General features: G+C 44.3%; 1 protein-coding gene across 1 annotated transcript in view; it reads right to left on the bottom strand.

Moving 5' to 3' along the window:
• The window catches only part of Hydin (HYDIN axonemal central pair apparatus protein), a 291,897-nt gene extending 279,821 nt beyond the window's left edge, over positions 1 to 12,076 (bottom strand). Inside the window, exons 1-3 of the mRNA XM_041650001.1 lie at positions 11,942 to 12,076; positions 9,844 to 9,969; positions 1,333 to 1,452 (exon numbers count right to left, since the gene is read on the bottom strand). Of these exons, the coding sequence (XP_041505935.1) occupies positions 1,333 to 1,452; positions 9,844 to 9,969; positions 11,942 to 12,076 (381 nt within the window). The remainder of the gene's footprint in view (positions 1 to 1,332; positions 1,453 to 9,843; positions 9,970 to 11,941) is intronic.
• Between the last annotated feature and the right edge of the window lie 3,280 nt (positions 12,077 to 15,356).

The following is a 15,356-nucleotide window of genomic DNA, read 5'->3' as shown; positions in this document are numbered from 1 at the left end:
ACACAGAGACAGAAAGACAGACAGACATGCATACAGACAGATGTGTGGGGTTGGGGGAGCACATTTTAGACAGGAAAAGAGCAACATATGTGTTCACCAGAGCATCACGGTAACCAGGGAGATGATGGCTCAGTGCTCAAGAGTACAGGCTCAGACACCAGCTCCTGTGTTGAGTGCTTCATAATTGGCCGTAACTCCAGGGGGCATCCGACACCTCTGGTCTCCATGGGCACTTGTATGTCAGGAAGAGAGAAGAGAGCTTATATCTGCCTCTCAGCACACAGCCTGGTGTAAGACATGTGAGAACATACCTGCCGAGCCTGGAGAAAGTCACCTGCTTGTCTATAATTGGAAGTTCCCTGGTTGAGGACTTCCCGTGGGGCCAATGCTTTGGCTGAATCTCACCCAAGAGGTGTTGGGTTATCCACAAAAACTGTGCCATTTGGAAGATGAAATTTATATATTCCCCTTACCCCAACTTCCTCATATAGACCTACTGATAGTCGCTTCTTGTTTAGTGTTGGAAGGAATTACAAGGGACTAGAGACTAGGCCCACTCCATCCTTACTAGCCTAATAATACATAACAAGTATAAAACAGTTGTAAGAGGGGAGAAGAGAATTCTACCTGAGAAAATGAACCTGTTGGCAGCCCCGTGTCCACAGAATGTGGCTCTTCTTGAGGCCCAGGGACACGACCCTCGGCACCTCTCTCATGGCTCTGCTCACCCTTAGCTTCTGCTGTGAGCTTCTCTCACCAGCAGCCGTGCAGCCAGAAACAAACAAACCTACCGTTGTCTCCAGCATCTGGCTTTGCTGACACTAATCACCCTATTGATCTCTGAAAGACATCACTGAGCCCTTTAGTGAGCTGCTGGGTGAACACACCTCCATGTCCTCCCACTTGCTTTGGGCTCCTGCACGGACTCAGTTTCTCATTTTTCTTGTAGCTCACCTCTTTTCCTGAACTCCTATTGTCTTTCCCTTGGAGTTTAGTATTGCTGAGGTGTCCCCTCTTCGCACACCATCTGTTTATTTTTGCATTTAACTGTACTTAAAGCTTTCCCATAATCCCCCTTCCATTACTGTCAGGTGTCAAGGAAATCCTCCGGCATTGAATTCTTTTCTTTGAAACAAACCCTAGTTTTATCTCTAAAGAAGAAAAGACACAAGGCTAGAGAAGAAGCCCTCCATTTAATTATAAAGGAGCATGGATGTCGAGACAAGTCTTCTGCAGACGAAGTCTCAAGACTGTGTCATATAACGGAAAAGACCACAAAAGGGAAGAAAACCACAAGTTATAGAGTTCACCTACGCCAGCGAACATACTCACTTTGTCGTTGTTTCTTAAAACCAATGGAACCTCATAGACTTCACAGGGAGAATAGTTCTGGAATATGATTTCTGACGGAAAGGGCTGAAATAGGGCCTGATCCAAGTCAACTCCAGAATACTGCAATTGAAAGAGAAAATTACTTGTACTATGAACAATGGTCAAGATGACTGGGGGAAGTAATGCAAAGATCTAATTATTTAAAATAAAGAACATGGGGGGTCATTCAAAAGGGGAAACTATCATAACAATAATTAAAATGAGTGAGATTGTTTTCATTAACTTCGCTATGGAAGAAGACAGAAAATTTGGGAGCTGGCTCAGTAAAGTATAGAGCTTCCAGCATGGAATATGAGTTCTGGTCTCCAGAACCCACATAAGAAGTCAGGCATGGTAGTGCATGCCTGTAATCCCAAGACTGTGGGGCAAAGGCAGGTGGATCTCTGGGGCACACTGGTCATCCAGCATAGCCTACTCAGTTCCACATCTTGATAAGAAAGCCTCAGAAAATAAGGTAGATGCTGACCCAGCTAGCCTGTGAGAATAACCCAAGAGTTCTATCAGCAGTGTGCTTGCCACATGGCTAACAATTGCTGGCTGCGCTCCAGGAGAAAGAGGATGGATGGCCATAGAGAGCACAGGGGATAAAGACAGTTGGGTTACGTCAGCCCCCATGCATTAGACTGAGGGGCTGAGATAAGTGCATGACCTCCTGATCCTGCAGCAAGGCTAGAGAGACGGAGACTAGTCTTCCAAAGCTTGTCTAGGAAGGGTAGGACTCTGACGGGCTTTACTCTCGCTGATCTGTAGCTAGATGCGCCACAGAACAAGGATGAACTAGGGTCCCTAAGTCCTTCAGTGCCGGGGCTCAGGGAGGAATAAGGATGAACTAGTGTCCCTAAGTCCTTCAGTACCGGTGCTCAGGGAGGTCTGGCACCAGCGACCATGTCTCCTCGGAAGGAAGGAAGAGTGAGTCACCACAGGATTTGGATAATTTATGCAATCTTCCAATTGTGAAATTTTATCGCTCATAACAAAGAATGCTCTTTAAGATGCAAAAACCTGCAGATTGTAATTATATAAACCAGCCATAAATATGAGAAAACAGTATGTCAGCACAAAAAGCCAGCACAAACAAGAGGTGGCAGAAAACAGCAGTGTGACCCACTCTCTGAAACACAAGGCTCAGAATTTAGCAGAGGTAGAAATAGTAAGAAAGTAAATGCAGGGTCTGTACTACACACGGTAATGGGAAGCAGGGAGTCAGGGTGTGTGTACGTGTTTAACAGCAGGTTAGCCACAGCTGAAGTGGTGCTGGTACTGAGGAAGGTTTAGAAGAGCATTCAGAAGAAGGCATACTGAGATGAGAGAAAATTCAGAACTGATATGGGAGGGGATATGTGAAAAGGCCTAGAATGTGTGCAGCATTTGGAGGCTGGGAATGCCCAAGTGGGGAAGAGGCGTTATTGCTAGAACAATGGCAGAGAGGTTTTTAGAGTTGATGCTGACACCAATGCAAACATGCAGGAGGCCTTATGAGCTCCAGTAGGGTTAAAAAGACATCCACAACTAGGTAGTAACTATAAAACCACTGAAAACAGAGGCAACAATGTGCAAGAGATGCTAACAGGAAAAAGGGAGTATTTTTTTTTTATCCAAGAAACAAAAAAGTGTTGGCTGTTCAACATAATTAACAAGGGTAAAAAGTGTGAAAATAATGTCATTTAAACCTTGGGGAAACAAGTCCAAACCAGCCAACCAACCAACCGACCATACAAACAAAGAGAACCTGCAGAAATAATATTCTCTATCCAAAAAAAAAAAAAAAAAAAAAAACTCCTTTCAACAAAGAAGCTCAAACAGAAACATTTTTGGGAAGATAAAAATTATAATTATAACAATGTCCAAAGGAAACCACTGAAGGTATTCTCATAGAGGGAAATATTTGTCTTGGATCTTCAGATATAGGGGGAGGAGAAAAGGATGATAAAGGCATAACTGTCCAGTCTTTCTAAATGACTGGACCATACAGACAACATCAGTGAGAACTTGCTTATCCATGACATGTGTGCCCTAGCTGGACACTCACATCAGGCCTGGGATGGGCACATCCCTATGGCTTCTGCTACTGCTGTGAGTTTCACTGGGTACTTGCTTTTTATCAGAGCAATGAGCAACATCATGATATGAGAGGAACCAGTCAGAAATGAAAGAGTGCATCTGTCACGTTACCCTCACACAGAGGAAAATTTATCCTACGATGTGGGGGGTAAGTGAGGAATCTTTTGAAGGAAGAGGTAAGGGTCAGAAAATTGACATAAGTAACCTTTCAGGGAGCCAGTGCTTATATGAACATGCTTAACTCATGATACACAGAAGAAGGCTATTCTCCTTCCAAAACTTATGCACAAGCTTACACACCCTTCATAACAGTAGTGAACTGAGCCACCAACAGACCTGTCCGTGATGGAATCCCTTCCCACGCTTTATATTTTCTCTTCCTTCCCATTGGAACGCCATTTCTAAACCTTTGTATGACTTGCTTCAGACATCTGTCTAGCTCAGAGAGGATTTCCCACAGCTTCCTCTTTAGCAGGGCAACCAATCTCCCCTTTCTCTCACGAGAATGCTTCTGCATGTAAAGAGGGGTAAGGAGGAAGGACAGTTGGGGGTCAATAAGGCCATGAAGAAAGAAGGGAGGATGATGTCCAGTCTTAGGATCCAGGGGTCAAGTTTAGATCGTATGAGAGTCGCAAGTAGATTTAAATGTGGGAGTAACATGATCCCATTTACATTTTAATTACATGTATATTTAGTGTGCATGTGTGCATACACACATACCTGCAAAATATGCTTACTGTGATGTGTACCTGGAGACCAGAGGACAATTTGTGGGAGTTGGTTCTCTCTCTTCCAGGCAGTACCTGAGAATTGAACCCAGGTCGTCAAGCTTGACAGTAAGCTTTTTACCTACTCGCCAAGACCTCATTTACAGTCTAAAACTTCATTCATGTTGTACTGTGGATTACTGGGAATGGAGAGGTGAGACAGAATCAGAGACTAGAGGGCTGGGGTATGGCTCAGTGGCTTGAGCACTTGTTACACACCAGTCAGACATGGTAGCCACCTCTAACCCCAGCACTCAGAAGGCAGAGATGAGTGATCCCAGAAGCAGGCTGGCTATCTAGACTAACTAAATCTGTAAACTCTGGGTGAGAAACTTTGCCTTAATAAATAAGGTGGATAGTGCAGAACCCCTTGTCAGTCTCTACATGCACACACACACACACACACACACACGTGCACACACACACATGTGCACACACACATGTGCACACACACACGTGCATACTCCCCAACACACACACATGCAAGCACAGACATGCACATACACACCACCCATACACAAACAAAGGGAGGGAGGGAGAGAGGGAGAGAGGGAGGGAGGGAGGGAGGAGGGAGGGAGGAAGGGAGGGGGGAGGGAGGGAAGGAAGGAGGGAAGGACGGAGGTAGGGAGGAGGGAGGGGGGAGGGAGGAGGGAGGGGGGAGGAAGGGAGGGAGGGAGGAGGGAGGGGGGAGGAAGGGAGGGAGGGAGGAGGGAGGGAGGGAGGGGGGAGGGGGAGGGAGGAGCTGTTTCCATGACAGCTATTTGGACAGTCTTCATGCTGTGACTGGACTGATGGTCGAGGAGATGATGAAAATGGTTTGACTGAAAATATATTTGTGAAAATCAAGGAGTTTAAAGCACTTTCTGCTTGATTTTGAGAGAGGGAGAGAGAGAGAGAGAGCAGAGATAACTGTGGAGTGCATCCTGGAAAACAAGATAAATGGGATTACTATTTGCAGGAGACAAGAGGCAAAAGAAATAGAGGCTTTGAGAGACAGAACTCAAACCTGCATTTTGATCTCCAATATATCAAGTTTGAGCTGTCAACTGTATACGGAGCTGAATATATGATTGAGTCCGGAGACCGACATGTAGCATGAGACATAACCGTGAAGGTCTGCATCAAACGTGGGCTGAGGATGTAGTTCATTAGAGACAGTTGCCTAGCAGACAGGAGGCATCCCATGCACCTCCCCGGCACCACTAATATTAACTACATAAATTACAGAAGAGATTAGAGGAACCAAGACGTCATTCTCCTTGAAAAGGTCACCTAAGGCACAGCTTCTTCATCTGTGGGCCATGCTCTCATATGGGGTCACATAACTGGACATAAAGGGTCATGAAAACCTTGTGAACAGCGAGAAGTTTCTGAATGCATGACCCCAAATTAGTTCAAAGTCAAGGGCATAGTGAACCTTAGGTGTCTCTGGCAGCCACGGCCTGTGCTGCACCTCAGGACTTTACTGCAGTCTCAGCACTAAACAGCATGCATACCGATGAGATGGATGCGCATGCGTCACACTGTGGCTGCTGCTGCACCACGCACATCAGTGAGGGCTGCTTGAAACACTGCAGCTCACAGTCAAGACTGTTCCGTGTGAGGAACTGCAGTGCCTTTACTGGATCTATAGCGCTTTCTGTTGCTATAGAGATGGTTGCTTACAGAACAGAAAGACCTTCCATATTTTCCTGCATTCACCCCTTAGCCGGGAAATGTCAAATCAGTACACATCTGGACTGGACTGCATGGTTCTAAAACCCCTTGCTTCCATTTCTGACGAGTTTCATTTTTAAAAAATAGTTAACCGAATTTTGGTTGGAGTTCAGATAGAGTTTCTAACTGTTCCTGAATGGCCTTGAACAGGCGTCTGCCATCTTGGGCTTCCTAGTTGTGAAGGGCAATGGTCTCAGCACTGAGGAGGAAGACACCAAAAGATCAACCAGCTCTGGAAAACGCTGGCATTCCTCTCCATCCTGTGGTGCTATTTAAACAAGATTAGTTCTTAGCGAAAAAAATAAACAAGCACACCCATCCCATTAGTATGCATATTTGCTTTTATATTTAATAAATAATTAAAACTGGGGGCCAGCAAGATGGCTTAGTGGGTAAAGGCACGTGCAGCCAAGGCTGAGGACCTGAGTGTGATTCCTGACTCCCACCAGGTGTCCTCTGACCTCCGCACACATGCCATAGTATTAGCATGCATATGTGTACACACAGTAAGTAAACAACATGCAATAAGAATCAAAGTAAATGATAAAATGGCAAAGAACTTTTTCAAAATCCATTCCTTATAATTTATTATCAGATGTTTGTTTTGTATACCTATCTTTTCTGAAAGTTTATTTTTAATTATTTTATATGTGTAAAGGGTGTGTGTGTGTATGTGTTCAGTGCATATTCGCTACGCATGGCACATGTGGAGAAGTCTGAAGAAATTCTGGGGTGTCAGTTCTTGTCTCCCACCTTGTTCCAGACAGACAGGGTCTCATGTTTGCTGCCGCTTACACCAGGCTGGCTGGCGCCAACCTCCTGGGATCTTCCCATCTTTCCTCCTATCTTGTAGTAAAAGCACTGGGGATACTGACATATGCTACCACGTCTGTCTGTACATGGGTTCTGGTGATTAGAACTGAGGTCCTCACGCTTGCTCAGCCAGCATGCTGCCACTGAGCCATTTTCCCAGGCCTGTCTTACACACCTGTCTTCTGTGCCTATATAACCATTGTCACTTAATATCTTCTCAGACAAAAAGGGGTCACATGTCAACAAACAATGTTTAGGAGGCCCTGATCTAGGACTGAATTTAGGAGAGAAAGCAGAGTTTCAAGGAAAGAAGAAAGATTCCACAAATCAGTAGGATCACTCGGACCCTAAGGGATTACAAGATTCAGAAAAGACAAGGCTTCGGTTGATTAGAGATGACCAGCATCTGCTTGGCTGCACTTAAGAGAGACAGACACATAAGGCAAAGGAAGGGACACAGAGGACAGCCTGCTCAGTGTCATGTCAATAAAACAGATGAACACAAAGTTAAAAGTGGGTTAGAGCGGAGAAGTCAGAGCAGCAGGGCAGACAAGGAAGGCCCAACACATCCATAATTGATGTTCCTAAAGGGAAGGAACTCAGAAGAACATGAAAAACTGCTCAGATTTTAAGAAATAAACCTCCTGCAGATAAAACAAGAACACAGTTACATAGGAAAAACTCAGCCATGTCTAAGAAAACACTGAGCATGAATGAAGAGTTCATAGTCTGAGCATGCAGACCGGATTGTTAGCATGTCTGCAGGGGGAGGGTTGAGCCGACACTCCAACTTCTATGAGCATCATTTAATGCCAGACGATCATGAAGGAAAATATCTGTGGGGTTAAAAGTATTCGCTCCACAAAACTCAAGTCCAAATGGATTAAAGACCTCAATATCAGTCCGAACACACTGAACCTGATAGAAGAGAAAGTGGGAAGTATTCTACAACACATGGGCACAGGAGACCACTTCCTACGTATAACCCCAGCAGCACAGACATTAAGGGCCTCATTGAATAAATGGGACCTCCTGAGACTGAGAAGCTTCTGTAAAGCAAAGGACACTGTCGCTAAGACACAAAGGCAACCCACTGACTGGGAGAAGATCTTCACCAACCCTGCAACTGACAAAGGTCTGATCTCCAAAATATATAAAGAACTCAAGAAACTAGACCGTAAAAGGCTAATCAACCCAATTATAAAATGGGGCACTGAGCTGAACAGAGAATTCTCAACAGAAGAACTTCAAATGGCCAAAAGACACTTAAGGTCATGTTCAACTTCCTTAGCGATCAGGGAAATGCAAATCAAGACAACTTTAAGATACCATCTTACACCTGTCAGAATGGCTAAAATCAAAAACACCAATGATAGCCTTTGCTGGAGAGGTTGTGGAGAATGGGGTACACTCATCCATTGCTGGTGGGAATGCAAACTTGTGCAACCACTTTGGAAAGCAGTGTGGTGGTTTCTCAGGAAATTCAGGATCAACTTACCCCTGGACCCAGCAATACCACTCTTGGGAATATACCCAAGAGAGGCCCTATCATACAACAAAAGTATATGCTCAACTATGTTCATAGCAGCATTGTTTGTAATAGCCAGAACCTGGACACAACCTAGATGCCCTTCAATGGAAGAATGGATGAAGAAAGTATGGAATATATACATATTAGAGTACTACTCAGCAGTAAAAAACAAGGACTTCTTGAATTTTGCATGCAAATGGATGGAAATAGAAAACACTATCCTGAGTGAGGTAAGCCAGACCCCAAAAGAGGAACATGGGATGTTCTCACTCATATTTGGTTTCTAGCCATAAACCAAGGACATTGAGCCTATAATTAGTGATCCTAGAGAAGCTAACTAAGGTGAACCCAAAGAAAAACATATAGGCATCCTCCTGAATATTAACCTTCATCAGGCGATGAAAGGAGACAGAGACAGAGACCCACATTGGAGCACCGGACTGAAATCTCAAGATCCAAATCAGGAGCAGAAGGAGAGGGAGCACAAGCAAGGAACTCAGGACTGCGAGGGGTGCACCCACATACTGAGACAATGGGGATGTTCTATCGGGAACTCACCAAGGCCAGCTGGCCTGGATCTGAAAAAGCCTGGGATAAAACCAGACTCGCTGAACATAGTGGACAATGAGGACTACTGAGAACTCAAGAACAATGGCAATGGGTTTTTGATCCTACTGCACGTACTGGCTTTGTGGGAGCCTAGGCAGTTTGGATGCTCACCTTACTAGACCTGGATGGAGGTGGGGGTTCCTTGGACTTCCCACAAGGCAGGGAACCCTGATTGCTCTTTGGGCTGACAAAGGAGGGGGACTTGATTGGGGGAGGGGGAGGGAAATGGGAGGCGGTGGTGGGGAAGAGACAGAAATCTTTAATAAATAAATAAATTAAAAAAAATATTCGCTCCTAAAGCCAAGAACATGTAGTTGACACTAGAATACAGCAATGTGAACCATTGCTATCTTAAGGCTAAAAGTTTCTTGGAAATGGGCCAAAGCCAGCTAGCAAATGCCTGCATTCCCCCTCTCCCTCTTCACTCGTGGGCAGTTCAGGAAGGAAGGACAGCGTGGGACACCAAGGAGAGAGCTTAATTGGGCTTGGCTGATATAATTCTTAGAATTCCTCTCACCCTGTAAACAATTGTATCAAATACTGGTCAGAAGTAACTACATAGGGAGGAGAATGAGTCAAAAGTGACTTTAAGTGAGGTTTGCCCATATTAACTGTAGTGAAGTCACCAGGTCACAGAGATCAACACATACGAAAGGAGTGGCAAAGCCGCCCCCTAGGGGAGTGGCTAGCCTAGAAACACTGCTTTCTGTTTAGCATCTATTACTGTGAGCATTTATGTGGCCTATGCTCACCTTGATGTGCTTTTTAAAAGATTGTGTTTTGATTTGTAATTACGTGTTGTAGTTATACACGTGGGTGCAATGCCTTTAGAGGCCAGAAGAGGGCAGTAGATCTCCTGGAGCGGACAGTAAGAGGCAGTGAGAACTGTCTGATGTGGGACCCGAACCTGGGTCCTCTGTAATCACAGAGCCATCCCTCCAGGTTTTGATGTACCTTTTGATGTGTTGTTTCTCCCATGTCTAAGAGTTCGGTGATCTGTGGCCGACATGTAATTCGTGTGCTTGCCAATTTCTGCTCCGTGGTAAGGGACATCTCCTTCAGGAACTCTGAGGGTGTCAGCTAGAATTCAACAAGAGCCAGTTGCAGCATGGTTAGTCTGGGGAAGGGTTCTCCTAAGCACCAGTAATGAATAATTTGTATGTGCAGCTTTCAGTATAATTGTGGAATGCCACTAAGTTCCCTTATAAAATATTGAGGATAACTAAATTATACAGGAGAAGAGAAATCCCATGCACTTCTGAGGTCTGCGTGCAGCAACTGAAAGTGACATGCACTAGCCCCCCTTACAGCTGCGAGGGAGGCACACAATGGAGCCCTAGAGAAAATAAGCCCAGGGACTGCACAGGGATCTGTCCAAAGAACAGAGCACCTGTGCTCACACACACAACCAAACCACTTTCAGACATCAGAGCTGAACCTACAGATCAGGTAAGCAGAGCGCCAGGGTGTTTAACTAGAGCACACACACCGTGCTAAAAGGATATGTAAATTGTAAAGGATCTTAGAGGTGTGGTCCAGCCACTTAGAAAGGAAGGACGTATTCACACGGAGCTGTAAGCTTGCATCAGAGCTGGATCTTGCAGCCGATCAGATTCACACTCAAAAATCAGAACACAAAGTGCTTCAGTTCTTACCAATTTTATGAGAAGATACATGTAACTTGTTACTTACATAACACTAGCCCAGCAGAGGATTAGCTGCCCAAACCTGTCACTGTAGTACACTTACAGCTGTTCTGGAAAGTTCTTATTGGTCCAGGCCTACTTTACATGCAAGGGGGGCATGATCATTGGCAGAATCTATGCCAAGACTGTTTATAAGAGCTTGGAATATGTAATTCAGCTGATTTAGGTTAGGGTCTAGAACTCTTCAATATGCTTATCTCTGCAACTGAACCCATTTAAATGAACACTTGTCTTTAACATAGCTGATTTAGGTTAGGGTCTAGAACTCTTCAATAATGCTTATCTCTGCAATTGAGCCCATTTAAATGAAGACTTGTCTTTAACATTGCTTTCAACTTGGTTTTAAGTCCTTTTTGGCAGGAACACAGATCAGAGTAACAGAGTGTTAAGAGGTATCAGCAATAGTGTGGTTTAAATTAAAACAACAAAATCTTAACAACAAAAAGCCAGAGCCTTGTATAGACAAGACCAGTAGCCACCACAAGAGGCAATGACTGACTTCATTTTTCTAATTAAAATGTAACTCGAGGTTGGGTTTAAAACATAGGGAATATCATGGCCAGCACCACACTTTTTTATTACTGTTTTCTACAGCTTGTGATTCATAATCCAGTTCCTAGAGCATCACGTTTTCACTCATTAGAAATATACCTATTTTTATTTGAAAAGAAAACTGCCCATTTTCCCAGATATCAGCCATTTTTATAATGCTCTGTGCCCTGCAAATTATAAAAACAACTCTTCCAGTTCTCAGATAACAGATTGTTGGGCTGAGCTGTGTGAGAATCTGATATTTGTCTGAACTACACGAATGGCAGTTCACGTGGCTCTACCCACCATTCAGAAAAGTTTGCTAAGCTTATTCACATTGTTCCATGATTTGGGTGTGCCCCCCACAGTCACGTGTCAGAGTCCTAGAGAAGGAATTAATGGTTCTCTGGGAGTTTAGCTCCTTTCCCTCCACACATGGGTGCTTGCAGTAATAGCATGGGGCCATTACCGGACAGAGCTCCCCAGAGCTGGACTTCTTGGGCTCTGCAACTGCAAGCCCAAACAAACTTCTTTTCTTTATAAGTCGTCCAGTTTCTGACATTCTGCTATAGGAACAGAAAATGGACTAAGACAGAAATTCTTATTACAACTGATTACCCAATCCAACCCTGCACCTTGAAGGATATATACAATTTAAGAAGTCCTCCAGCTTTGGAAGGCATTTATGCTCTCCAGCATTCTAGTGGCTGGCATGATATTAATCAGCAATTCTCTGATATTCTGAAAGAACAAAATGGCATTGACCCAAGTATACTGCCCTATATGTCTTACACTTAGATCCTGTGATACATTACCATCCGGTTCACTTCTTCCTCTGTGACCACCTTTGGGCTCATGGGTGGCAAGACTTTGCTCTGCAATCCTGTGATCACTTTGGCCAGCCCCCTCTGCACAGCCCCCATGGATTCCTCAAGACTTTTACTTGTCATTTTCAGATATCTTCTTTGTTCACCTAAGGATAAGAAGGGGTGGATATACAGCAGATATCAGTTACTTCCTGGTGTGGGATTCCCCTCTGTATGCTATTAATGTGTTTTATTACGATTGGTTAATAAAGAAGCTGTTTTGTCCTATGGCAGGGCAGAATAAAGCCAGGTGGGAAATCTGAACAGAGATAAAGAGAGAGAATAGGTGGAGTCAAGGAGATGCTATGTAGCTGCTGAAGGAGAAAGACGCTGGAAACCTTACCAGTAGGCCACAGCCTCATGGTGATATACCAGATTCATAGAAATGGATTAAATTAAGATGTAAGAGCTAGATAGGAATATGTCTAAGCTATTGGCCAAACAGTGCTGTAATTAATATAGTTTCTGTGTGATTATTTGGGTCTGGGAGGCTGGGAAATGCACGCACAGTCTCCACTTACAAATGGCATCTAACATGGGGTGGTATCTTAAAGGTTGAAGGAGTTCCTACAACAACTTCCTGAATACAGGTCATACAATTTAACATGTATGGTGCTTGGCCTGGATGTATATCTGTGTACTATATACATACAGATATCCACAGAGGCCAGAAAAAGGGCATTGAATCCCCTGGAACTGGAGTTACAGATGGTTATAAGCCACCATGTAGGTACTGGGAATTGAACTCGAGTTCGATAGAAGAGCAATCCGTGCTCTTACCCACTGAGTCATCTCTCTAGCTCCATGTTCTACATTTCTTACAGTTTTTTTCACACATGGGAAGGCTAAGAAAATCATCTTCAAAGTCATATCAAATGTTTGGAACAAAAACACATTAAACAAGGAGTTGCATTCCACGTGACTAGATGCATTCCTATCTCAAGGTCAAGAATCCATTTTAGGCCAACTGCGGGCTTTTCTGCTCGGGAAGACATGCACGAAAACACTAGCCATTCCCTCAGTTTGCCATGTTTGACTTTCAAATACAATGAATAGGCACTGCTCACTAAAGACCTGTTATCTCTACTATTTGATCCACTAAGTCCAAAGATTTGCCTCATGACAGTCAACCCTCCAAACAGATTAAACATGGGGCATCCCATCTTCACAGCTGGGCAGAGACAAAAAATAAAAAGATAATACAAGCAGCGGGAAACAAGAGGGAGAAAACAAAGAAAAATGTTTTATGGAAAACATTTAAATTTTATACTCATAAATAAGTTTCTCATAAATCTACCAGCTAGGATGTCTCCCTGTGTGTCTTTATGGCTTTGAGATAGTCAGCATAGCTCTTGTGATCACCGTGTCACAAGGTGATACTCTGCCACACCAGATTTGGAGGCTCCCATCCTGTGCAAGTTGGTTCTATGGTCGCCCAGTTCTTTGATGCAGTTCACCTGCTCCTTCGGGTCCAGATGAACCCACCTGGTGGGGCTCATTTTCTCCCGGAGCCAGCTTGTGCAGACCCAGTAATCCCTAGACTTTTTAGACTGACTTACTAAGGCAACAGTGTGACATCACTTCACCCCAATTTTTCCTAGTTTGAATACACTTTCACACCGCCTACGTGTCATGCTCTTTTAGAAACAAACCATAAACACAATGGCTCTGCTCTAAACAAATCATAGTAAAAATATATAAAGAGCTCGAAATGACATCAGTCACATTTGTCTTACGCCCTGGCAGTGTGGGGCTGACAGGCAGCAGCCGTTTATGATGACAGGTGATAGATGCAAGGTAATTGGTCAACTCGTTAGCATCTTTCCCGCTCTCAGCCCCTCTCGGAGGAAATCACAGATGGGGTCAAGCATTCTCATAGCAGTCCAGGACTGCAGCTCTGCTGTCTGGGTTCATATTTTCACCAATAAAAAACTGACAGTTATTGAAATTCTGCAGCCCCTGTCAAAAGGGGTTTACTTTTTTCTGGTCTCTGTCCTTGAAGTTTGCCTTTGAGTGATGTCATGCAATCATTATATATTTCTTCCATGGCATTGGTTTCTGTTAAGGGACGGGTTGTGACAATATCAACAAACATGACCCAGTTCTGTGCTTTTGGTACGACTGGGCTCGGGCCTTTGGTGGAAGCCTTTCTACTATGCTTCCTTCTGTCCCCCAAATATCTCTATCTCTAGGTGCACTCAGCCAGAAGTCTCCTGGACCTTGTAAATGTCAGAGAGCTGCTCTTCAGGGCAGGTGAGGTCCTGCTAGAACATTAGTATGGCAGGTGGACACAGATGGCTGCTTGGGAGCCCAGCACTCAGAGCAAGCGCTGTACAACTCAGAGTGGTCAGCAACCACGGAAGCCTCTCGTGGATTTTAAGAAGCAAGCCAGAGATTAAGTTAAGCTCTTAAGTTATTGAGGTTACAGAAATACATTTGATCATGGAAAAACCCAGGGAAGACAGCAGGCAAGATCTCTTCTGCATTAATCAAGGTTCTCTAAAAGAACAGAACCAAATAGAATGAACACCCCCCCCCACACACACACACACATACACACACACATACACGAAGGAGATTGATTAGGCTGGCTTACAGGATGTCGTCTGGGTAAACCAGCAATGGCTCTCACAACAGGAAGGCCAAGAATCCGATAGCTGTTCAGTTCACAAGCTGGATGTCTCAGCAGTCTTGACTAGGTGCTGGGGTCCTAGAAAGCTGCTATCTTCAGCCTATGTTAAAAGTAGATTAGATTCTAATATGCAAGAAGCAATGCCACAATGGTACAGACGGACTTGCCCATGAGAGTGAGGGCAAGCAATCAAAAGGCAAAGCTTCATTCTTCCAAGTTCTTTGATGAGGACTGCCACCGGAAGGTGTGACCTAGGCGTAGGGTGGGTCTTCCTGTTTCAGATAATCTGGTGGGGAAAATCCCTGACAGGTATGCACAGCAGAGTGCGGGTTGATGACTGAGATTAGCCATCACCCCTTCCTGAGGAATCTACTAGAAAACAAGCTTCATCCAGTCAAGGAACTGAAGCATTTCAGCCAAAAGACCGACAATGGATATTTCTTGTGTTTGGCTGTTCAGCTAAAACTGAAATGAAGTTGGGAACACAAGGCAAAGTATGCAAACGTTTTCTGAGACAGTGAAAAGAATGGAATGTAAGGCTGGAAGGGGAAAAGAGAAAGCAAGGAGCAGAATAAGAGCGAGTACGGTACACATCATAGGCAGGCATCAAACTGACCAGTCAGGATAAAGGAAGATAAAGCGGATTATTACAGAAAGCCTATAAGACATAAGTCTGTACTATTTGTTCCCTGACATTTGTATACTTGAATCATCTCTCCCTTTGAATACACA

This window comes from Microtus oregoni, unplaced genomic scaffold, assembly GCF_018167655.1.
Source record: "Microtus oregoni isolate MIOR12 unplaced genomic scaffold, Mior012 000004F_ref0000308, whole genome shotgun sequence".
NCBI lineage: Eukaryota > Metazoa > Chordata > Mammalia > Rodentia > Cricetidae > Microtus > Microtus oregoni.
Note: the sequence above shows the minus strand (reverse complement) of the source record. Positions and strands in the feature narration are given on the sequence as shown.